The 26589-nt window shown below is 39.5% G+C and overlaps 1 protein-coding gene across 4 annotated transcripts in view; it reads right to left on the reverse strand.

The window, feature by feature from the left end:
• Positions 1 to 1957: 1957 nt before the first annotated feature.
• The window catches only part of ZNF566 (zinc finger protein 566), a 43333-nt gene continuing 18701 nt past the window's right edge, over positions 1958 to 26589 (reverse strand). For 2 of the 4 annotated variants that reach the window (XM_023762380.1, XM_023762379.1), the window contains 4 exons: positions 23351 to 23423; positions 18133 to 18259; positions 17390 to 17488; positions 1958 to 3542 (listed from right to left, as the gene is read on the reverse strand). In XM_023762380.1, the coding sequence (XP_023618148.1) occupies positions 2518 to 3542; positions 17390 to 17488; positions 18133 to 18259; positions 23351 to 23359 (1260 nt within the window). In that variant the 5' untranslated portion in view covers positions 23360 to 23423 and the 3' untranslated portion in view covers positions 1958 to 2517. The remainder of the gene's footprint in view (positions 3543 to 17389; positions 17489 to 18132; positions 18260 to 23350; positions 23424 to 26589) is intronic. The other 2 variants (XM_023762382.1, XM_023762381.1) reach the window with 2 other exon arrangements.

Consider the following 26589-nt stretch of genomic DNA (forward strand, 5'->3'; position numbering starts at 1 on the left):
GTTAAGTGGCACATGAATATATATTCTATGTAACTGACATACTGCTTTGAATAAATTTTTAAAATGCGGAAAATATTGAGGCTGAATTAAGTCTGTTTTTTTAAAAAGAATTTACACTTAGAGGTTAGCTACTTTATCTGTGTATTTTTAACCACTGTTCACATCTAAGAAATTCCAGGTAAATTATCTTATGTTGTACTTTCTCCTTAAATTTCCTTGGTGGCAAGGCATTTAAAAACTCCTCTTGCAAGCCTTTAGCACACTCACTGCTCTAGTGCCCAGAAAAGTAACCCATGGGCCACTTGCAGAGTTTCTATATCTTTGTTGGTCCCCATAATTTATTTTATTTTAAATCTGAGCTGCTATTTAAAAATCAAGAGCCATCACACACTTAAAAATATGTAGATTTCTGGGTGCTCTTGAAGTCAGAAGAGCTGGCAAACGGGGCCTGATTTTCCTCACAGTATTTATTAGCTGGAACTGGCCACTGGGCATCCTTCTTAACTACTGTCCCAATCAGGTTTATTTGTTATTCTTTTGATACACACAGTTTGCTAATTTCTTTAGTTTGCATGCAACAACTTCATGGGTGATACTAAAAAATGGCTTTCTTTTTTGTATCCTTCTAATGCACTTCTAACATCAAGATTGTTAACATTTGTTACAACATGTCTACTTCTATATAAAAATTCCTTGACCACTTGGTAACTAATATTTGCATAACAATAAAAAAAATTGGGTTTGGTGCGTTGGCAATTAATAGCTACAGTATTTACGTAAACTTTCAATTTTCCTGTGTTTGTAAGAGAGTCTTCCAAGAGTTCTGATTTTCTGAGTCAACACTGGTAATTTTTATCTTCCTACAAAATAATTTTGTTTAGGTTTTCAAATGTATTAGAAAGAAGCATAGTATTCAGTACAGCATTTTAAATCAGTAACTCTAAGGTGTCTCTATCTATATGCATATGTAGTTATCCATTTTTTTTTCAAACCTAATGCTGTTTGTCTTATCATACTTTTTCTTCAGAAGTGTTTTGTAAATATTCGATATTATAAGTAGTTAAAAGGATGCCAGTCTGAATAAGGTCCTTCCTACACCTTACACACACTACTTTCCCCACCAAATCCCAAGATTATTTCATGTTCCCTAAGAAATAAATGATAGAAATTTTCTTAATTCATTACTCTCAACTTCAATTACATATCTTGCCTGATGTTGAGTAAGGTCTTCAGAAATAGTTGTCTTTCAAAAAATAATACTAATGACAACAATGAATATAAAACAATGACTAAAATTCAGTATCTATTTATGACATGCATAATTTCAAACACTTTCTCTTATTTGACCTTTCACAAAATTATGAGATAGGTATTACAATTATCCCCATTTTATAATTTCTGCGGAGACATACATGTATAAAAACAGAAAAATTCTCAGGAAGGATAAATACTAAACAGATAACAACTATCCTTTGGGAAGGACAATGGGTAAAAGGATAGTGGTGAAGGGTCTTATTTGTAATGTTTAAATCTTTTTAAAAATATTTTTTTATTGATTTCAGAGAGGGAGAGGGAGAGGGAGAGATAGAAACATCAATGATGAGAAGGAATCATTGATCGGCTGCCACCTGCACGCCCCTAACTAAGGATTGAGCCCAAAACTTGGGCATGTGCCCTTGACCAGAATTGAACCTGGGCCTCTTCAGTCCACAGGCCAACGCTCTATCTACTGGGCCAAATGAGCTAGGGCTAAATCTTTATAAGGAAAATATATTCACGCATTATTTCTGCAATTAAATAAAAGATATGATAAAAAGATATACCAAGGGATAATGTCCATCAGGGCGCTGTGTATGATGGCAAAAACTCTGGAAGAAATGATAATGTCTATCAATAGGGGCTTAATAAAATGGTATTAGAGCAACACAAGGAAACACCATGAAGCCATTAAAGGATCTCTACTTACTGAATGCAAAATTGTTCGTGGATGTTTTTACAATAAGAAAGTCTAAATTTTGTAAAAAGCAAAATAAGTCATCTTCAAAAATAAAGAGGCCACTTCTCTGTTATTAAAGGTATTTTAAAAACAAAGGTATTTTACAAACCATGATGTAAACAGACGGACTTTACAGTCATATAAATTTAAGATGAATTAAGATCAAGAATATAACAACTATAGACAAATTAGGGAGGAATATGAAAATCACAGGATTACATTTCAGCATGAATCTCTGATGTTTAAGGTTATAAAGGTGTCAAAAGATTTGTCATTTTCAAAACATGCTAGGTTGAATTATCTGATATCAAGAGAAATACAAATTTTATTAAAGATCTTCCAAAATATACTCAGGAGTGTTTTTCCTACATTTTTCTTAGGATAAATAAGCTGTAGTCAACAAATAACATGTCTATACATTACCCTATTTAGAAGGATTATTATCAAGATAATTCTCTGATGTTGAATAGTTTTGAGCTATAATTAAAAGCCTTCACACATTTCATATATTCTGTGGTTTTTCACCAGTACAAATTTTGAGGTTGAATAAGTTGTGAGCCATAATTAAAGGTCTTTCCACATTCCCTATATTCATAAGGTTTCTCACCAGTATGAATTCTCTGATGACTGATAAGTTGTGAACTCTGAGAATAGGCTTTCCCACATATTTTACATTCATAGGGTTTCTCACCAGTATGAATTCTCTGGTGTCGAGTAAGGTCTGAACCAGAACGAAAAGCCTTTTCACATTCCTTACATTCATAGGGTTTCTCACCTGTATGAATTCTCTGGTGTTTAATAAGTTGTGAACTCTGACTAAAGGCATTGCCACATTCCTTACATTCATAGGGCTTCTCCCCAGTGTGAATTCTCTGATGTTGAGTAAAGTTTGAGCCACTACTAAAGGCCTTCCCACATTCTTTGCATTCATAGGGCTTCTCCCCAGTGTGAATTCTCTGATGTCTAGTGAAGTTTGAGCCACTACTAAAGGCCTTCCCACATTCTTTACATTCATAGGGCTTCTCACCAGTGTGAATTCTCTGATGTCGAGTAAGGTCTGAGCCATAAATAAAGGTTTTTCCACATTCTTGACATTCAAAGGGTTTCTTGCCAGTATAAATTTTCTGATGATGGCGGAGTCTTGAGGGATGTCTAAAGGCCTTTCCACATTCTTTACATTCATAGGGTTTCTCAATGGTATGAATAATCTGATGTGTAGTAAACTGTGAATCTTGTCTAAAGGTTTTCCTATATTCCTTAGTGGCACAGTATTTCTCTTTATTATGAATTATTTGCTGTAATGTGAAGGATGGATGCTGATTAAAAGTGGGCATGCTTTCATGGGTGTATATTGGTTGACTGAAATTTCCCTCCTGAGAGCCATGTTGTTTCTCAAACTGGTCATTACATTCCCAATTATCTCTGAAACTAGAGCACTGAAAGTCATGTCTTGTAAGTCTTCCCATTATCTCCCACTGGGCTGACTCTATTTCATTAATTTCCTTCTTCAGAAATAATTTCTTGGTTTCAAGTCTTGATCCCAGGACTGAAAGAAAATATGAAAGCAATCACTCACATTTTTCTTGTTTGGGAGAAAAAAAATTTCAATTAAAATGAAAGAATTAAACCATATTTTTAAAAAATGGACAAGAATAGTGAGAAGAGATCACATAGTAAGATGAAAGCAGAAAGTAGGCCATTGGTTTGCAAGCATTGCTATAAACAGGAATTACAAAGGGGAGCTTGCTAAATATACACATAACTTACTCTTATCTCCTTTGTTATAAGATGACTCTAATCACACACACACACACACACACACACACACACACACACAAACACACTCATACACATATATACATATAAGAGCATGCCACAGCATAAGTGTAAAGTATGGGAAATGATCATACTTAAGTAGAGTTGACAGGATTAAATTAACATGTCAAAGAAAAAATTATAAAGGGTAGGCAAACTATAACTGCAGCCCTGCAACAATTTTTATAAGTAAAGTTTTATTGGAACACAGCCAGTTATTTATTTATATACTGTCTATGGATACTTTTAAGCTACAATGGCAGAAGTGAGTAGTTGCAACAGAGACCACATTGTATACAAGCTGAATATTTACAATCTGAACCTTTATTTTTTTTAATATGGTTTTATTGATTTCAGAGAGAGGAAGGGAGATGGAGAGGGAGAAACATCAATGATGATAGAGAATTATTGGCCGGCTGCCTACTGCATACCCCCTCTTGGAAATTGAGCCCACAACTCAAGTATGTGTCCTGAATGGGAATCAAACTGTGACCTACTGGTCAATCTGACCCTTTAAGAAAAAGTTTGCTAGCCCTTGGTTAGATCTGTGTTGTCCATTACAGTACCCACTAATATTATCTATTTAAATTAAACTTAATTAAAATTAAAAAAATATTCAAATTCAGTTGGCACTATTTACATTTCCAATGTTCAGTAGCTAAGTGTGGCTAGTGGCTACCATGCTGGAAATCACAAATATAGAACATTTCCATCATTGCTAAAAGTTCTATTTGACAGTACTTTTCTAGATTCAGTAACTAGAGGCCCAGGGTGACTTTAACAAGCGATAAAGAAATAGAGGGTATCAATTCAGATGGGAGAATACCTTTAAAAAAGTCAAATGTTGAATGAATCTAGCATGAGTGGTAGATAGGAAGAATTCTTTGGGGGCTAGATAATATGTTTGGGATTTGATGAAAATACTATTTGCCTTGGAATTCTGAGATGCTGACCTTAGAAGAAGAGGACAGAACACATGCACTATAATGGTGCTGACCAACTGACAGGAAGGGTATTTGTAGGTTCAAAGAGAAGAAAAGAGAATATAATGAAAGGTAGTATATTGCTATTGAAAGATCAGAGTATAAAAATCAGTTATATGAGTTCTTAATTTCAAACTACGTTAATTATAAGCATTGTTTTCTTGGGCAAATTAGTTCATCTTTCTGAGCCCCCAATTCTCTGTCTATAACATAGGAATGGTAGCTAATGCTTACAATCATTGTGAGGATTGGGAATAATATATGAAATATATTTAGTATAAAATAACTGTTTTGTATTTGAGAGATAATATTATGAACAAATTTCTATACAAACATGGGAATATTCTGTAAGTGAAGTCTTTTGAAGAGCATATTATGGACCAGGAGGGAAACCTCAAGCCAAAGGAGGGAAAATCATTCTAGTACCATCGTCTTCGTCTCCCTCTCATATAAGGAATCCACAAATACTGTCCAATCTTGCTCCCAAATATAGCTTGAAACTCTTCCCTCTATCCTTACTATCTAATACAAAATCTCTCCCCCTTGGACTACTAGAATACCTTCCTACCTAGTTTTTCCACTTGAGGTTTATAATCTTGAATCCACATCACTACAATGGCATTGTCTGCCATTGCTCTGCTTAAAATTCTTCAGTGGATTCCCATGATATTGCTTTTACAATAAAAGCCAAGCTCCTGAACATGGTCTACAAAGCTCTGAATGATCTGGTTCCTGCCTGTCACTTCAACCAAATCTTAGTGTGTGCTCCCTTTTGGTTTCTAAACTCCATCTACACTGGCCTTATTTTGCAGTTCTTTGAATACTCCTAGCTCTTAGTCCCTCTTAAGACCTTTCCAGGTACTGTTCCTTATGTCTAGAAGGTGTTTCCTTTCACTCTTAGCCTTGATTACTATTGCTTATTTTCCAAATCTCTACTTTTAAAGGTCATACTTTTCTAAGGTCTTCACTGATCCCAATGCCAAATTATACCCTCCATGTAATTACCGTCTTATCACTTTGTTCTCTTCCTTAACAGGATTTTCACAGAAATATGTAATTACATATTTCTTTAGGTTCCTTTAATATGTTTCCCTGAATAGGTCTTAAGTTTTCTAAGGCAAGAAAAATGTCTAATGTCTTCATCAATGTGTATTCCATGTTGAGCACAGGATCTTGCACATATTGGAAGATCAACAAATATTTATTGACTGACTTGATTAGCATATATACTCCTTATTAATAAAGTCTAAAAAATTCCTCTAGAAAAAAGCACATACTCATTTCAAACATGGCACATTGAATACATGCATTTATTACTACTCCTTCATGAAATGACACTAAGAGAGAGTAATGAAATTAAATTAAAGAAGAAAACCCATTAGGACAAAGAGAATGGGAGAGGAAGGAGCAGTAAGAAGAGTTTGGAATTTAGAAAGTAGATAGAATAGTAATAAATGATGTAACAACCATTAAAAAAACTGACACCGACATTGCAGATTGGACCTATTGTAGAATCCCGGATATTTTAAAAAACTGCAATTATTAAGTACCTTTGAAAAGTTGGGTGCATGAGGGGCTGCAAGCAGGAAAGGTAATTGGAAATCTAAACAAAACAGGCAGACCTCAGATTCTCAAAACAACCTCATACAGCAGACTGATTTCCCCAGCCTACGATATCTAGTAAACTCCCAAAATCTGGCAGCCAAGTTTATTTTATTACAGTAAACCCTCAATTTTTCAGACCTTGATTTAATACACTTCGAATTTAATGGACAAAATTTCTGGTCTGTAGGTCATATGTGAAAATTAACACCCTGTTAATTTTAAAATGCTTTTAACCAAGATTTTCTTATAATTAAATTAACAGGTTATATATTTTTAATTACTTCACTGTTATTTTTAACACATTTTAGTGAATAGGCCATATATTGGAAAAAACTGTAGCAATTTTGCCAACATAAATAAATATTACATGTCTTTAACTATAGTCTACATATTTACATCCAAGAGTCACCACTTGTAAACAATGTTCAGCGAATGATTAGCATGAGATCACACTGTATAGTGAGCAGTAATTGGTAATTGGTTCTGTTGTTATGTGGTGTGATTTTTGGCAGCATTTTTTAAATATATATATATATATATATTTCAGAGAGGAAGTGAGAGGGAGAAACAGAAACATCAATGAGAGAGACACATTGATTAGCTGCCTTCTGCACACCCCCTACTGGGGATCGAGCCTGAAACCCGGGCATGTGCCCTGACCGGGAATCGAACCCAGGACCTCTTGGTCCATGGAATGATGCTCAATCCATTGAGCCACACCTGTTGGGTATCTGTAGCAGTTTTAATGCAAGCTGGTCAATGTTCCAATGTGTGCTAAGCCACACCCCAGCCATGTAGGTTTGTTTATTCTGTGACTGGTGAATGTACTCATTTACTAAACGTATTCAGTATAAATTTAAAATCACAGTAATACACATAGAAAACTTTTCTGTGAAATTAAACTTTTTATGCATACTTAATTTTAATTATACAAACATGTCTATATAAGTAAAAACAGGTAAGCTAACTAATTTGTGAATTTTTAACATACACATTCAGAAAACCTACTTTATTATATAATGGGCTTTTGGCTTTAACGGAAATGCCCTCTCCTGAATTAGTCTGTTATATTGAGATTTTACTGTAATTCCCACAAAGAAAGTAGAGGATTTCATTCTGGAGAAAGCCAGCCCAAGAGAAAAGACCTGATAAGTGGTCTAAACCAATAAACAATTCTAGGCAGGTCACTTCCAATAAATCTACACACCCTTAGACACCAACAAGCTCTAATCAGCTTTTTAATGCCATAATGTTTTATATGCAGATAGCCTTGAGTCACTAGCTATTTCAGAAACATCTTCAACATGAGAGGTTAAAATAAATAAAGAGGAAAAACTAACTCAGGTAAGAGAAACAATAGAGAAAAAATTTTAATTCATAAGAAGAATGCTTCTAGGGAAAAAAATAACAATCCTACAAGAAAATTATGTCAGAAAAAGAAATGTTCAAAGAAAAATGTTTTTTAAAAAAATTAATTCAAGGATTACAACTTAATAAAATCCCACAGAAAGTACAACATAAAAAGAGAGATGGAAAAAAATTCCAGGGCTCGGATAAAAAATTTAAGATTTGAATTATCAGTGTTCAATCATATAAAAATTTAATGAGCCCTTCCAATGTATCAGACATGGTACCAGGCACTGGATATAAAAAGTAATCAAAGCTTGAAACATAAAGAACTGAGAAAACGATAGGGAACAAATGATCAAGAAAATGTCAATTATTTAAAGTTTCTAGAGCCTGGCCAGCATGGCTCAGTGCTTGAGCATCGATCTGTGGGCCAGGTCATGGTTTGATTTCTAGTCAGGACCCATGCCTGGGTTACAGGTTTGATTCCCAGTGTGGGACATGCAGGAGGCAATGATGATTCTCTCTCATCATTGATGTTCCTATCTCTGTCCCTCTCCCTTCCTCTCTGAAATGTATTTTTTTTAAGTTTCTAGAATAAAATGTTTCAGTGTGTGCCAAGCCAAATAAAAGAATGAAATCAACATCATGATATCTCAACATGAAATATTAGAACATCGTAAGTAAAGAATAAATTCTCAAAGCTTCCAATCAAAGAGATAAAACAAGTCACACAAAAGAACTAAAAACCTAAGTGGGTTTTGGACTTCTCAAAAACACTAGATGCTAGAAAAGTTTAGAAATCCATGGAACAATGTCATATAAATTTTTATTTTTTGCCATCAAAATTTTGAAGGGCAGTTTTTTCAATGTAAACTTACATTTCCAGTTAAAGTATCAATAAAAAATGGGAGTGAAATGAAAACATTTTCAGACATGGAAGGATTCAAAAAATACATTTTCTATTTACTTCTCTTGCATACTTTCCTTGGTTGCTTTTGGAAGACGTGCTTCAATATAATATAATCTAATAAAAGAGAAACATGCAAATTGACCGCACATCTGCTACAACCCAAGTCACGCCCACCAGCCAATCAGAGCGACTATATGCAAATTAACCCAACCAAGATGGCGGCCGGCAGCCACAGAGCTAGAGCAACCAGGAGGCTTGGTTGCCCCGGCGATGGAGGAAGCCAAGCTTCTCGCCTGCCCTGGCTGGCTGTGGCCTCTTCTCAAGGCAACAAAGTTTCAATTATAGAAGATAGATAAATTCCAGATACCTGCTTCCAACCAGCCTCCACTGGGAGCTTGGGTGGCTGGGGGCCGTGGCCAGCCTGCAAACAGCCATCAGCCCCTCACCCAGGATGGCCACAACGTCATGGGGTGAGGGTCCCCATTGGGGGCTTGGCCAGCCTGCAAACAACCATCAGCCCCTCACCCAGACTGGCCAGGCACCCCAGCAGGATCCCCCCCTGAAGGGGGTGTGACCAGCCTGAAAACAGCCCTCAGCCCCTCACCCAGGCTGGCCAGGAACCCCAGCGGGACCCCCACCCTGATCCAGGACACCCTTCAGGGCAAACCAGCTGGCCCCCACCCATTAACCAGGCCTCTATCCTATTTAATAAAAGGGTAATATGCAAACTGACCCTAAGAGCAGAACGACTGGGAATGACTGGTCACTATGACACACACTGACCACCAGGGGGCAGATGCTCAATGTAGGAGCTGCCCCCTGGTGGTCAGTGCGCTCCCACAGGGGGAGCTCTGCTCAGCCACAAGCCAGGCTGATGGCTGCCAGTACAGCAGTGGTGGTGGGAGCCTCTCCCACCTCCTCAGCAGCACTAAGGATGTCCGACTGCAGCTTGGGCCTGCTCCCTGCTGGCAAGTGGACTTCATTGGAGGGTTCCCGGGCTGCCAGAGGGATGTCTGACTGCCAGCCTAGGCCCAATCCCCCCGGGGAGCGGGCCTAAGCCAGCAGGTGGTCATCCCCCGAGGGGTCCCAGACTGCGAGGGCACAGGCCGGGCTGAGGGACCCCCTCCCCACCCCCCCAGTGCACAAATTTTTGTGCATCGGGCCTCTAGTGAGGGAATAAACAACAACAACAAAAAAGGTATGAGATCCAGCAGTCAAGGTATACAAAAATACAGAAGAGTGTCAAATGGAATTCAAAGGCAAGAGGTAAAGGGAATCAATGGGGTGATACTAAGAAAATCCATAGAATGATAATGAAGGAAATTCTAAAATGACAGCAGACAAACAGAGCATTAGAGGGATGTCTCAGTTTAAGAATACACCAGTTATCTAATGTGTCAGAAGAGTTAGGTTAATAACAGATAAAGAGAAAGCTAAGGACCTCTCAATGAAGACAAGGATTAACGGCATGAAAATTAACAGAGCTGAGCAATGAAAACCATTTACCTAGTTACTAAGTGAACTAAATAATGACTTAATTTTAAAACTGCGATATAATTATATTTGAAAGATGAAGAAAGAGCGTGTAAAGTAAGAAAGCGATTATCTTCAAATTCCACAATGAAAAGTCAATCACCACTAAAACTAGAATTTTTGAAAAATTCTCAGAAAGGGTGACCAAAAAAAAAAAAAAAAAGTGACAGAGTCTTGGGGAAGGAAAGTTATATAGAAAATAAATGTAAAATTTGAAGAACTCTTAGTAATTAGATGGTTCCTTTCTGTGCTGAGCAGAATTTATGAAGAAAGATTTTAACTATATATATCTTGGTAAAATTTCTGAGGTTCAAAGAAAACTCTATAGAACTTAAAACCTAGATGAATCACGTTATATCCAATTCATATGTTTGTGTTTGGCATTGCCCCAACAATTCTCTAAAGGTTTGAATAGTTGCCAGCCTTGAGATAACAGGAGATTTAATAGGGAATTCTGGATTTCCTTAAAAGACTGGATTATCTAGCATTACTGGGCCGGCATTCTCACATGACAGCTGTCCCCTGGACTTAACAAGTGCTTACCCCTTTGAGACAGGGTATATATAGCCTCTCTCTCATTAGCCACTGTCCCTACTACCACATGAATCCTCATGTCAGAGTCAGTTGCCATGTACATCTGCAATATTAATTTCCTTGTTTTCACCTTTATTCCGAGAGTTTTTGCTGGATATAGAATTCTGGGTTGAATTCAGTTTTTCTGCACAATAAAATATTATTCCACATTTTTTCTGGCCTACATGGTTGATGAAGCAAAATCTATTCATTCAAATCAGTTTCCCTACAAGCAACGCATTATTTTTCGATAGCTCTTTTAATATTTTTTTGTCATCCATTTTCAGTAATTTGATTATGATATGTCTGGGCATGAATCCCTTTGGGTTAATCCTGTTTGGGGTTGTTGAGCTTGCTGAATTGATGTATCTTTCACCAATTTTGGTAAACCATTTTTCAAATAGTTTTTTTTTTTTCCAATCCTTAACTTTCTCCTCTCCTTCTGGGACTTTAATAGCAAAAATGTTAAACCTTTGTTATTGTCCCACATGTCCCTTAAGTTGTATTTTTAAAAATTTCTCAATAGTTTTTTTTCTGTTATTCACATTGGCTAATTCTAACCTGCCTCCTAGTTCACTAATTTCTCTCCATTATATCCATTATCCTATCCAGTGAGTGTCTATCCAGTGAGTGTTTTTTTAATTTTTATTTTGGCCATTATACTTTCAGTTCTAAAGTTTCTATTTGCTTTTTATGTCTTCTTTTAATTGTATTGTTTGGTTTTCTGCTATTGATTTATATGGGTTCTGTATATAGTTTTTAGATATTAAACCCTTATCAGATACTAGAGGCCCGATGCACAAAATTCATGCACTGGACAGGGGGAGGGGTCTCCTCAGCATGGTCTGTGCCCTCTCACATTCCAGGACCTCTCGGGAGATGTCCGACTGCTGGCTTAGGCCAAATCCCCGAGGGATGCGGGATCCCTCTCGCAGTCCAGGACCCCTCATTCCTTATCACCCGCTTGCTCACTGCTCCTTACTACTTAGCTCACTGATCCTTAGCACTGCCATGGAGGCGGGAGAGGCTCCCGCCACTGCCGCTTCACTTGCCAGCTGTAAGCCTGGCTTCTGGCTGAGCGGCACTCCCCCTGTGGGAGCGCACTGACCACCAGGAGGCAGCTCCTGCATTGAGCATCTGCCCCCTGGTGGTCAGTGCACATCACAGTGACCGGTCATTCCATCTGTCATTCCGCCATTTGGTCAATTTGCATATTAGGGTTTTATTATATAGGATATGATTTGCAAATATTTTCTCCTATTCCATAGGTTACCTTTTTATTTTCTTCCTTTGCTGTGCAGTTTTTTAATTTGCTTTTTAGTCCCACTTGTCTATTTTTGCTTTGGTTGTCTTTGCTTTGATGTCAAATCAAAAAAAATCCAAGGCTGTCAAATAGCCCACACCTATGTTTTCTTCTAGGAGTTTTATGGTTTCAGGTCTTTTGTTCAAGTATCAATCCATTTTGAGTCCATTTTCTATGATGGAAGATAGTGGTCCAGTTTCATTATTTTGCATGTTAGTCAAGTTTTCCCAACACCATTTATTAAGGAAACTGTCCTTTCCCCATTTTATATTCTTGGCTCCTTTTAATCGTGTGTGTTTTTATGCCAATACCATACTGTTTTGATTACTATAGTTTTGTAATATACAGATGACTCCTGAACAACACAGGGGTTAGGGATGCTGACCACTGAAAAAGTTAAAAAAATCTGCAAAGTATTTAAGTCAACCTTTATCAACGTGAATTCCCAACCATGGTTCAGAAATACTGTTGAACCTTGAACAATGTGGGTTTGAACTGCATGGGTGCACTTAAATGTTTAAGTGGCCCCACACAGTTCAAACCCATTGTTCAAAAGTCCACTCTAGCTTAAAATCAGGAAGTAAGATACCCCCAGATGCCTCCTTCTTTCTCAAAAATGCTTTGGCTATTCAGGGTCTTTTGAGGTTCCACATACATTTTAGGATTGTTTCTATTACTTTTTTTTTTTTTTTGGTTAATCCTTACCCAAGAATATTTTTCCATGGATTTTTACAGAGTAAAAGGGAGGGGGAGAGACAGAGAGAGAGAAACACTGATGTGAGACACATGGGTTGATTGCCTCCTGCACATGCCCCTACTGGAGCTGGGGTTCAAGCCTGCAAATGAGGTACGTGCCCTTGACTGGAATCGAACCTGCAACCCTTCAGTTCATGGGCTGACACTGGGCAAACCAGTGAGGGCAGGAGTGTTTCTATTTCTCTCAAAGTTGCCATTGGAATTCTAATAGGGATTGCACTGAATCTGTAGATTGCTTTGGGTAGTATGGACATTTTAACAATACTGATTCCTCCAATCCACGAGCATGGGATCTTTCCATTTCTTTGTGTCTTCTTCAATTGATTTCATCAGTGTCTTATAGTTTTCAGTGGTTATATTTATTCCTAGATATTTTATTTTTTTTGATGCCATTATAAATGAAATTGTTTTGAAATTTCTCTGAGTGTTCACTGTCAGTGTATAGAGACACAACTGATTTTTGAATATTGATTTTGTATCTTGCAATTTTGTTGAACTCATTTATTACTTTTAACAGTTTGGTGTTTGTTTGGCAGGGATTTTAGGGTTTTCTATATGCAATATCATGCTATTAGCCAATAGAAACAGTTTTACTTCTTTCTTTTCAATTTGGATGTCTTCCATTTCTTCTTGCCTAATTGCTCTGGCTAAGACTTCCAGTACTATGTTAAATAAAATTGGCAAGAATATTTGTCTTGTTCTTGATCTTAGAGAAAAAGCTTTCAGCTTTTGCTATTGAGTATAATGTTAGCTGTTGGCTTGCCATATATGGCCTTTATTATGTTGAGGCATATTCCCTGTACCCCCACTTTGTTGAGAAATTTTATCATGAGTGGATGTTTTAAAATGTCAACACTTTAAATGAAACTTTAATGTAATTTTAAAGTTTATATAGAAGACTAGAAAGAAAATTATAACTACATACTTCTGAAGAAAAAGGTGGAGGGATCTGTCTTACAAAGATCAGAATCTATACTAATAAAAGGGTAATATGCTAATTAGACCGGGAGACCTTCTGGACGTCCTTCTGGACAAAGCCACGGTGGCGGGGGCCGAGGCTGAGGCAGTTAGGGGCTTTCAGGATGACGGGGAGCAGATAGGGGGCTATCAGGCTGGCAGGGGAGGACAGTTAGGAGACAATCAGGTGCAGGGGGGCAGTTAGGGGGCAACAAGGCCGGCATGGGGGCAGTTAGGGGGTGACCAAGCTGGCAGGGGGGAAGTTAGGGGGCAATCAGGCCAGCAGGGGGCCAGTTAGGGGGCAACCAGGCCGGCAGTGGGCCAGTTAGGGGGCAACCAGGCCAGCAGGGGGGCAGTTAGGGGGCAACCAGGCCGGCAGGGAGGCAGTTAGGGGGCGATCAGGCCAGCAAGCAGAGGCAGTTTGGGGCAATCAGGCAGGAAGGCAGGCAGGCAGGCGAATGGTTAGGAGCCAGTGGTCCCAGATTGCGAGAGGGATGTCCGACTGCTGGTTTAGGCCCAATCCCTGAACCGGCAGTCAGACATACCCCAAGGGGTCCCGGATTGAAGATGGTGCAGGCCGGGCTGAGGGAACCGCCCCCCCCCCCCCCCCCCGTGCACAAATTTCATGCACTAAGCCTCTAGTGTTTTATAAAAGCAAGAGTAGCCTGGCCAGCATGGTTCAGTGGTTGAGCATCAATCTGTGGGCCAGGAGGTCATTCGATTCCTGGTCAGGGCACATGCCTGAGTTGCATGCTCAATCCCCAGTGTGGGGAGTGCAGTAGGCAGCCGATCGATGATTCTCTCTCATCATTAATGTTTCTATCTCCCTCTCCCTCTCCCTCTCCCTCTCCCTTCCTCTCTGAAATCAATAAAAATAAATAAATAAATAAAATATTAAAAGAAAGAATAATTAGGACAGGAATAGATAAAAAAGCCAACAGAACAAGAGAGAACTATGTAAACAAAGACTTTTAATATATGACAGAAGAAACATGTGGATCAGTGGAAAACTTTTATTGATTGGGGCCTAGATCATTTGTTTTCTATATGGGAACCAATTACAACTGGTCTCTATTTCACACCTTTCATAAAAATCATTTCTAGTTACATTAATAGGACTTTAATACGCAAGTCAAAATATAAAAAACAGGAGAAAATTGGGCTAGGGAAAGGTTTCTTTTTCTTTTTTTTTTTAAGATTAAAGCTCAACCACTGAACTATGCTGGCTGGTCAGGAAAGGTTTCTTATGACCCCCAAAGATGTGACACATGTAGGAAAAAAGTAGAATGTTTTTTATAAATTATATTTAATTGAACTATTAAATATGTAATTTAAGCATACTAACACAGGGAATTACTATTAATCAAAAGATATAATAAAGAAAGTAAATAAAGAAGCTACAACTGGAAAAGATGTCTATAAAACATGTTACTGACCAAAAATTAGTATCTAGAAAAATATATAAGAAATTCCTACAAATCATTTAAAACAGTGAAATAAGATTTTAAACTCATCATTCAGATTGTTAAGAAAATGAAAAAAATCTTATAATATCAATTATAGGGAGAGAAAGTGATACAAACACTTGAAAAATAGCTTGGTATTACCTAGTAAAGCTGAATAAGTATGTAGGCCAAGAGCCAGAAATTATATTCCTAGGTGTATTTCCTAGCAAATCTCTTACACATGCAAATCTAGAGATTTACATGTTATCTTATAATTTTATGCTAATTATAAGTTATATATACCCCATTGTATATATAAGTACATTTTACAAATAACTATTTTTTTTAAATAAAAAACTTAATGGGAAGGTTGAAGAGCCAAAAGCTCATAGCTAACAATTACATTAGTGAATTAACACAAATCAAGCCATGAAATTCTATGTTAAAACAGTATAAATGGAAAAACAGATGAAGAGTTAAATACATTGGAGATGATCCAGATCTTCTAATGTCTATTTAACAAGAGCTTAAGAGAGAAAAGAGGAAACGGTAGCAAGGTAATATTTGAAGAGATGACTGCCAAGGACTTCCTATCACCAAAAAAGATGAGTCCTCAGATTGAAAATACATCAGAAGTACTGCTGTACTTCTTCAGGTCTTTACATAAATGTCACCTTAATGGAAAATGTAACATTATTTTATCATGTCACATAAAATAGCACCCTCTAACCCAGTGGTTCTCAACCTTCTGGCCCTTTAAATACAGTTCCTCATGTTGTGACCCAACCATAAAATTATTTTCGTTGCTACTTCATAACTGTAATGTTGCTACTGTTATGAATCATAATGTAAATATCTGATATGCAGGATGGTCTGAGGCGACCCCTGTGAAAGGGTCGTTCGACCGCCAAAGGGGTCGCAACCCACAGGTTGAGAACCGTTGCCTAACCCCTCTCTCCACTTTTCTTTTTAGTACCTACTATTACCTGATATATATTTATTTACTGTGTATGTATCCCTACATTGGAGGGTAAGCTCTGAGAATAAAGTTTTTTTATGTTCTATTAACTACTGTACTAGTAACATCAGAGTTAAGAATAGTTCTTGATAAACATATATTGATGATATGCTGTCCTCTTTTCCTCCTTCATACCAAATCTCTTTATCTTTGCCAGCTCTAAGTTCTCAATGGAGGCACAAACCCTTTATTTGCAATATTCTATTTAAAGTCAATGACATGCATGCTTAAATCTCCTTCTATGACCCAGCCAGTGTGGCTCAGCGGTTGAACATTAACCAAGAGGTCATGGGTTCGATTTCCAGTGAGGGCACATGCCTGGATTGCAGGCTCGATCCCTAGAGGGGCGTGCAGGAGGCAGGCAGCTAATTGATGATGTTTCTCTCTCATCAATGTTTCTATGTCTCAATCCCACTCCCTTCCTCTCTCTCTAAAAAAAAAAGAAAAAAAATCAATAAAAACATTACAAAAAATACGGAAAAACTTAAAAAAAAAACCTCCTCTATGATTTGTATGTGTATCAACTCTTCTACATTTTTACTCTCACTTTCTTCTGAGCTCCCTTTTAAACCGCTCCTATGGTGGTTCTACTTTGTAGAAGTTACATGTAAAAACATGTTCTAGTACTCCTACTAAGTTATAAATTTTATAACTTCTTAGTCCTTTTTTAATTATCTCCAGCACCTAGAAGAGTAAATTAAAAAATCAGTAAATGTTCATTAAAAGTATGACTGAATCAATGAGTATAGGAACTACTGTATCTAAAAAATTCTAAAGAAAATAAGTCTTTGGTAATATAGAAAAGAATATATTTCAGGAAACAGTAATGCTTTTTTTTAAGGCTAATACAAAAGAGATTGAGAAGATGATAAGAAACTAGATCCAAAATATGGATAGGAAGGAATATCATTAGAGAAGGTAGAAGAGGGCAATAGCTGGTTAAAATTAGGAGAGAAGTGTAAGAGGAAAAAAAACAGGCAATGTGTCAAGAAAGGGGAAAAGGTAAGGTCACTTGAAAGTCATGCTGAAAAGGCTTACTTTTGCACAACAGGCTTAAAGCTTTTATGGGAAACTTCCCAGAGAGCATCTCAAAGGTGTAGCCTCTCCATTGACTAACTGGGTCATTACTGTCATGCCTCACTTACCTGGATATTGGCTTCCTGTTACTTCTCTGTCAACCAACCAGGGTTCCTTCCCCTGCTCCAAGAAGGAGATCACATCTGGTTTAGAAATAGAATGCCCTGCTTACAAAAGAAGTAATGAGACATGTTTATGATAAGAATGTCCCAGAATTCAAATCCAGTTCCTTCATTAAGAAAGAATTAGCCAAAACCGGTTTGGCTCAGTGGATAGAGCGTCGGCCTGCGGACTGAAGGGTCCCGGGTTCGATTCCGGTCAGGGGCAAGTACCTTGGTTGCGGGCACATCCCCAGTGGGAGATGTGCAGGAGGCAGCTCATCGATGTTTCTAACTCTCTATCTCTCTCCCTTCCTCTCTGCAAAAAATCAATAAAATATATTTAAAAAAAAAAAAAGAAAGAATTAAAGACCCCAGCTGGTATGGCTCAGTGGTGGAGCATTGATCTATGAACCAGGAGGTCATAGTTCAATTCCCGGTCCAGGCATATGCCCAGGTTGCGGGCTCGGTCCCCAGTGTGGGGCATGTGGGAGGCAGACAATTAATGATTCTCTCTCATCATTGATGTTTCTCTCTCTCTCTCTTCCTCTCTGAAATCAATAAAAACATATTTAAAATAAAAATAAAAACATTCCTCTGGGAACTGAATTAGAAATCTAACTGGTTACTTGAAAGGTAGGTGAGTATTTCACCCTGGAGGAAGCAGACCTTCTGAGGGCAGAATCTGAATTAATATGGACAGATGTCCTTACCCATTGAAACCAGGTTGTTGTAATTCTCCAACATCACATCTCTGTATAAATTTCTCTGATCATCATTCAGGCATTCCCACTCCTCCTGAGAGAAGTCTATGGACACATCACTGAACATCACTGACTCCTGGAACAACAATCATGCATATGACTTGATTAATTTAAAAAATGTTTTTGTGAAGCCAAGAGAAGAAAATAAATAAAGGTAGAAGTGAAAAATAGCAAGCATATAGAGAAGGGCTGAATGTCTGGGATGCAAGTAGATGTAAACAAATAAGCATGACTGAACCAATGAGTTTCCATGTCATTATGTTTCCTCCACACAAAACTGCCTGTGTATACTGGGATACTTCCACTATGTACATAAGTCTGGGAAGGTATGGTCTACTAAGAGAAGTTTCCTGATTAAATGAATTGGTATGTACAAATGCCTAACACAATACTTGTAATTCAATACAAATGTACTTCTTTCTCTCTCCTCTTTTTCCAAATGCTAAAAGTAAAATTTAAGAAGAAGGAAGAAAGAGAAGACATTAAAGCATCCAGAGAAGAGTAGATCATATAAAAGACATCAAGAATCAGAGAGGCAATGGGTTCTTTACAACACTATCTATATATATAAGCCTAATATGCAAAGTGTCCCCTCAGGAGTTCAATGGGAGACCCCTATGATGTGCGCTGACCACAAGGGGGTGGCATGGAATGAAGGAAGGCCCTGGCCAGCAGCCAGAAGGAAGGCCCCAATCAGCCCTGATCACTGGCCAGACCTAGGGACCTACCCATGCACAAATTTTGTGCACCGGGCCTCTAGTTAAAAATAAGAAATAAGAAAAAGTCTTCAATATTCTTATGGAAAAAAGAAATTCTGACCAATAATTCTATAATCAAACTATCATCCTATTGTAAGGGCTGCAAAAAAGACATTTCTAGACATAAAAGGACACAAGCACAATTTCTTAGGAAACTCCAGATGATGTGCTCCACCAAAATGGGGGAGTAAACCAGAAAAGAGGAAGACATGAGATTCAAGAAACAGGTAAATTAGCACAGGAAAACAGTGAAGGACATCCCAGGAAACAGAAGAACAAAGGGAAGTCTTGAGGAAATTGTAGCAGGCCTAGAGAGTAACCAGACTAGCTAGGAGCAGGATTAAAAAGGGAATGGAGATGAAAGTCTCCACATTCAAAAGAAATGATGTGTTTGATCAGATGAAAAACATATTAATTGGTATGTGACAGTGATTCTGGAGACTTTGGATAAAAATAAATGGTTAGCCCTAGCTGGTTTGTCTCAGTGGATAGAATGTTGGCCTGCGGACTGAAGGGTCCATGGTTCGATTCTGGTCAAGGGCACATGCCCAGGTTGTGGGCTCGATCCCCAGTGGGGGACATGCAGGAGGCAGCCAATCAATGATTCTCTCTCATCATTGATGTTTCTCTCTCTCTCTCTTTCTCCTTTCCTCTCTGAAATCAACAAAAATAAAAAAATAAAATTTTAAATACATGGATAATTAAGCAAATGTGAGAAAAAAAATTAACCTCAGGAAAAATAAAAAGTTGTAATAGAATAAAGCTGAGCTAGCTCAGCAGTGAGTGATATTTACATACTAATATCCCATACACTATTGATGTAACCAAAAAATTGTAATATAATTAATAACAGAATCAGAGGAAATTAAGGGAGCAATATGGGAGTACAATGTCCTCTCCACTCTGCAGTAAGTCAAGAGATAACGAGTAAAATTGATTCATCAAAAAATAGCAATTCGGCCGAAACCGGTTTGGCTCAGTGGATAGAGCGTCGGCCTGTGGACTGAAGGGTCCCAGGTTCGATTCCGGTCAAGGGCATGTGCCTTGGTTGCGGGCACATCCCCAGTAGGGGGTGTGCAAGAGGCAGCTGATCGGTGTTTCTCTCTCATCGATGTTTCTGACTATCTCTTTCCCTTCCTCTCTGTAAAAAATCAATAAAATATATATATATAAAAAAAAATAGCAATTCAACCACATGCAAGAGTTGAAGGGGAAAGGAAGTTGGGGGGCTAAGTGAAAAAGATGAAGGGATTTAGAAGTACAAACTGGCAATTACAAAAGTCATGGTGATGTAAAATACAATTTAGAGAATACAGTCAATAATACTATAATAACTATGTATGGTGCCAGGCAGGTAGTTGAAGTATCATGGGGAATCACTTTGTAAATTAAATGATTGTCTAACTACTATGCTGTATACCTAAAACTAATATAAAATAATATTAAAAATCAACTGTAACTTAAAATTAAATTAAAAAAGAGGGTTGAGGGCAGCCACCTTTTAGGAGTGAAACTGGTGATAAGACTGTAATAGTACTACTTCACTTGTACACAAGTATACAATGACTTTTAAAAATACTTTATCTTAGAAAATTTAATTTGCATATAGTTCAAGACTGAACCATTCTACTGTCACAATATCTACACTAATAAAAGAGAAACATGGTAATTAGCGTACGACCGCTACCCTTTTCATTAGCTAATCAGTGAGTATATGCAAATTAACTGTCAGCCAAGATGGCGGCCGGCAGCCAGGCAGCTGGAAGCGAACATGAGGCTTGCTTGCTGCAGTGAAGGAGGACTCCAACGTTCCCCGCCTGCGCTGCCGGCCTCTGAGCTGGCAGTTTGAAACTTTGCAACAAATATAGAAGCTAAACAAAACCCCGGGATCTCAGAGCTGGAGTTATACATTGTTTCGCTTATAGAACGCAAACAAACCAGCGGAAGCCTCAGAGCTAGAGCCAGAGTTAAAGCTGGCCCAGAATAAAATAAAAGAGAAAAAAAAGGAGCGGTTGGAAGCTTCAGTCAACAACCGCCAGCCTGAAAGCAGCCCTCAGCCCCTCACCCAGACTGGCCAGGCACCCCAGTGGGGACCCCCACCCTGAAGGGTGTGTGACCAGCTGCAAACAGCCATCATCCCCTCATCCAGGCTGGCCAGGCACCCCAGTGGGGACCCCCACCCTGATCCAGGACACCCTTCAGGGCAAACCAGCCGGCCCCCAGGCCTCTATCCTATATAGTAAAAGGGTAATATGCCTCCCAGCACCGGGATCAGCGGAGCCTCGAGGCCTCCTGGCACTGGATCAGCGTGACAGGGGGCAGCACCCAAACCCCCTGATCGCCCTGCGACTGTGTGTGACAGGGTGCGGCGTTCCCAACCCCCCGTCCCCCCACAGGCCCTGCTCTGTGTGTGACAGGGTAGAGCCATAACCCTCCCCATCAGCCCTGCCCTGAGTGTGACAGTGGCGGCACCCCAACCCCCTGATCGGGCCCTGCTCTGCGGGTGATAGAGGGCGGCGCCCCAACCCCCTGATTCGCCCTGCTCTGTGTGTGACAGGGGGCGGTGCCCTAACTCCCCTATCGGCCCTACTCTGTGCGTGACAGGGGGGAGCTCCCCAACCCCCTGATGGGCCCTGCTCTGTGCATGACAGGGGGCAGCGCCAACCCGGATTGGCCCTGCTCTGTGTGTGACAGGGTACGGAGCCCCAACCCCCCTGATGGGCCCTGCTCTGTGCGCAACAGGGGGTGGCGCCGCAACCTCCCCATCGACCCTGCCTTGAGTGTGACAGGGGGCGGTTCCCCAACCCCCCAATCGGCCCTACCCTGAGCGTGACTAAGGGTGGCATCGCAACCTCCCAATCCGCCCTGCTCTGTGCATGACAGGGGGCGGCGCCCCAACTCCCTAAGCAGCCCTGCTCTGAGCCCGACCAGGGGCTGCACCTAGGGATTGGGCCTGCCCTCTGCCACCCAGGAGCAGGCCTAAGCCAGCAAGTCGTTATCTCCCGAGGGGTCCTAGCCTGCGAGAGGGCACAGGCCGGGCTGAGGGACCACCCCCTTCCCCCCCGAGTGCACAAATTTTTGTGCACCGGGCCTCTAGTTATATAATAAGAGCTATTCCTTGTTACAACAAATTCTTTTCATAAGCATGTTTTTCACTGAATAATATTCTATATGGCTATAAATGATAACTTTTCTTTTGCTTTCAGATATTGAGGCTACAGGTTATCTTTAGAGATCTTCCCAACATTAGCCCAATCTTATAACCATACCCATTGTTCAACTGGAAATTCCCTTTATTCCTGAGCTACACAAAACAGATGGAGGAGATCATTCCATTATTAAGACTGAAATCAAACAAACTCTTATTTCACATATTTTTTATTGGAAAACCTAAGTCTGCAGAGATGTTCCGGACTTTTCCCTATGAGGTGTCCTTACTTAATTATTTTACCCTATTAAATCACTAAGAAAATTAGATTCATTAACAAATTAATCTGGATTTCTGGTAGATGTCTAAGATAGAAGGTACTAAAGTACTTACAAAATGAGTCTGTAAACACTGTTTACAACAAGGGAGGCCCTAGCTGGTTTGGCTCAATGGATAGAGTGTTGGCCTGCAGATTGTAGGGTCCCTGGGTTCGATTCCAGTCAAGGTCATGTGCATGGGTTGCAGGCTTGATCCCCAGTGGGGGGTGTGCAGGAGTCAGCCAATCAATAATTCTCTCTCATCATTGATGTTCCTTTCTATCTCTCCCTCTCCCTTCCTCTCTGAAATCAATAAAATTTTTTTTTTAATTAAAATTAAAAAAAAGAAGGGAGAACTGGTTGTGTGTAGGGGCAATTGTTTGTGTAGGAGAAAATTGGGGTCAGTTTCCTGAATAGGGATACGTTAACCAGTGCAAAATTTTATTTTCCAAACTTGGTCTCAGTCAGACCATTTTTCATTGTGTAATTCACAATCTCTTTGTGCAAACAAGTAATCTTTCTTGATGAATTCCTGATAAATTTTAGCCTGATTGACACCTCTTCAGAGAAACTTGTTATCCAACCACTTGACCCTCTAACAGTTATCTGCAAGAGTGTAAAGAAAGATCTTTAACTAGACATTCTTTTCTTTTCTCCAAAAATGATTATTGAAACACTTCTTTTTTCTATAACTATCTCCACAAACAGAGAAATATTTGAATTGGCTTATTAGAGACCTTTTTCTTCAAAGCAAAGGTAAGAGAACTTTGTAATTGCTTCTAACTAAACTGTCTGAAAGTTCTTTTTTTTTGTCTTTTTAACCATCAGAAAGCATCATGATGAGGAAAGCAAATGTTTACATATACTAGGGATAAAAATGGCTCCATTTGAGCAAACAAAACAACACAAAGAAACCCACACAAACAACCCACATAGCATCTCACCTGAGCCATGGCTTTGATATTTGCAGAAAAGGACCAGTTGTCCTCTGAACTCCTCTTTTGGAAAAAGACAGAGCTGGGGGAAGCAAAAGAAGCTACATAAGATCTCACTTGCTTTATAGCTCCAAAAATGATCATTTTCCCTCTGTTCACTCCACACAAACACTTGAGGGGTTATCAGTGAGAAAAACAGGAAAGTATTTAATTATCCCCAACTTCAGAAACCTCATGCTTTTGACTAGACCAGGATAGATTTGAATAACCTGATATGGCTTGGAGAATATATGTACACCTACACCCAAAGATGTAATTTTTTTACATAAATTGTAGCATATTATACTTAGCCAAATTATACATCATTAAATGGATATATTTTACTTAACCAATCTGCTGCTGATGATCATTTGGGTTTGTACATATCATTTTACCAACATATGAATTTTGAATGATTAATTCCTAAAAGTTGATTATAATCATTTTGGTTTGGATATACATTGGTCAAATCAGGTTTCAATGATCCTGGATTATACAATCAGGTCCCAAGTCCTGAGTAAGAAACAGTTGATTCATATATAATACTCTTTGTAATACTTTAAGCAATAAAACAATTTTTTTAAAAAAAAGAAACAGTGGATTGATAAACCAGATCCTCTAATCCTGCCTTAAGTCTTGCCTTAAGATAACTAAAATCCAGAAAAGCAAACAAAGTAATATTACTGAAATTTTAGCAGGATGTTAAAATTAGCATAGCAATAAGAAAGAATTACGAGTATAGAAATTATGTAGAAATTGACCTTATCACTGATGCTTTAGAATAGCTTTTGACATTACATAAATGAAGCAATAATTTTTAAAATCACGTATATTTTATGTACTTAACATGTTTAAAATGTCCAAAAGAATAGTTATACTAGCCAGGTCAGTGTGGCTCATTGGTTGAGTGTCGACCTATAAACCAAGAGGTTACAGTTCCATTCCCGGTCCAGGGCACCTGATGGGGTTGCAGGTTCGATCCCCAGTGCAGGAGGCAACCAGTCAATGATTCTCTCATCATTGATGTTTCTATCCCTCTCTCTTTCTCCCTCTCTGAATCAATAAAAATATATTATTAAAAAAGAATAGTTATACAAATAGAAGGCTAAATTATTTAAGAAGAGCAACTGCTTTGTGATCTATGTTTAAACATTTAAGAAAAAAACTTTCTTGCTTATTAGATACTAGAGGCCCGGTGCACAAAAATTTGTACACTGGGGGGGGGGGGCCCTCAGCCCGGCCTGTGCCCTCTCGCAGTCTGGGACCCCTCAGGGGATGACCACCTGCTGGCTTAGGCCTGCTCCTCGGAGGATTGGGCCTAAGGTGGCAGTCAGACATCCCTCTGGCAGCCCAGCAGCCCTCGGGGGATGTCCACTTGCCAGCAGGGAGCAGACCTAAACTGCAGTCAGATAGCCTTAGCACTGCTGAGGAGGCAGGAGAGGCTCCCACCACCACCGCTGTACTGGCAGCCATCAGCCTGGCTTGTGGCTGAGCAGAGCATCCCCCATGTGGGAGCGACTGACCACCAGGGGGCAGCTCCTGCATTGAGCGTGGGCCCCCTGGTGGTCAGTGTATATCATAGTGACCAGTCATTCCCAGTCTTTCTGCTGTTAGGGTCAGTTTGCATATTGCCCTTTTACTATATAGGATAGAGGCCTGGTGCACGGGTGGGGGCTGGCTGATTTGCCTTGAAGGGTGTCCCTTCAGGGTGGGTGTCCCCTGGGGTGCCTGGCTAGCCTGGGTGAGGGGCTGATGGCTGTTTGCAGCTGGTCACACCCCCTTCAGGGTGGGGGTCTCCATTGGGGTGCCTGGCCAGTCTGGGTGAGGGGCTGAGAGCCGTTTTCAGGCTGGCCGGGACTGAAGCTCCCAGCCTCTCCTTTTTTTCTTTTTCTTTTTTATTCTGGGATTTATTTACTTTCTATAATTGAAACATTGTTGCCGTCACTGGCGCTCCCAGCTCTGAGGCTGCGGCTGGCTGAAAGCAGGTATCTGGGGTTTGTTTAGCTTCTATAATTGAAACATTGTTGCTTTTGGGCTCAGAGCCGGGCCACGGCAGGCAGGGAACCTTGGCTTCCTCCATCACTGGAGCAAGCAAGCCTGCTAGCTTCAGCTGCAAGGCTGCCGGTCGCCATCTTTGTTGGCAGTTAATTTGCATATCGCCCTGATTAGCCAATGGGAAGCGTAGCGGAGGTATGGTTAATTACCCTTTTTGTCTTTTATTAGATAGAATAGGAAAATAAACTGAGCATTATAAAAGTATAAAGGGCAGTGAGCATTACTCTCTGTACAAAGCTCCTTGATCATTAAACAATTCATCAACAATTTCAAGTAAAACTAAACACCCAGGAAGTAGCACCATGTTATCAATTATTTAATGCCTACTCACTATATTCCCCAGGTGTATACATATTCCAAGAAATTAAAACCAAAATAATTCATACATTTCTTCCTTAAAATGTGAAAGCACTCCTTTTAATATTATTACTATATATTAAGCCCCTAGTATTCTTTTACCAACCATACAACCTATATACCAGGCAATGTACTAAATACTGAAGAATCAACAGTAATCCAGAAAGACTTAGAAACAAAATTCCTTCTCCCATATTCCTTACTTTATGTCTCCCTTTCTAGTCTCTCCTCCTCACCTTTCCCTGGTTAAAGGGGCATCCTTGACTGCTGTAACTTTCAAGTGGAATGAGCAGGAAATATTCTTACTTCAATATACCTCCTTCTACCTTTGTCACTTTCCCAAACCTCTTCATCTTGTTCCTATGGGGATCCTCATACGCTGAGTTCTTGCATCTGGGGGATGTGTCCCTCCTTTTTAAAGCCAAACATCTCTATGGCCAAGACTATATATAGTATGCTTGCAAAATGACCACACCTGGGGCATAGAGCATTGCAAAAAAATACCACTACAGAGAAGTCCTTTAAAATGGAGTAACTTACATTTTTTACTATTTTGCACTCTTATAAATAATAAACCTACCCTATATAATAAAAGGCTAATATGCAAATTGTCCCCTCAACTGGGAGTTAAACTGGGAGTTGGACCAGGGGGCAGAGCCAGATGGCCAACTGCCTGCAGCCCCTGCCCCCAGCCAGCCCCACCCCCGATAGCCCCCACCAACCTAATCAAGGGTCAGGGCAGGCTGGCCAACTCCCATGTCCCTCCACTGGCTGGCTGGACCAATAGGCCCAATTGG

This window comes from Myotis lucifugus, unplaced genomic scaffold, assembly GCF_000147115.1.
Source record: "Myotis lucifugus unplaced genomic scaffold, Myoluc2.0 scaffold_244, whole genome shotgun sequence".
NCBI lineage: Eukaryota > Metazoa > Chordata > Mammalia > Chiroptera > Vespertilionidae > Myotis > Myotis lucifugus.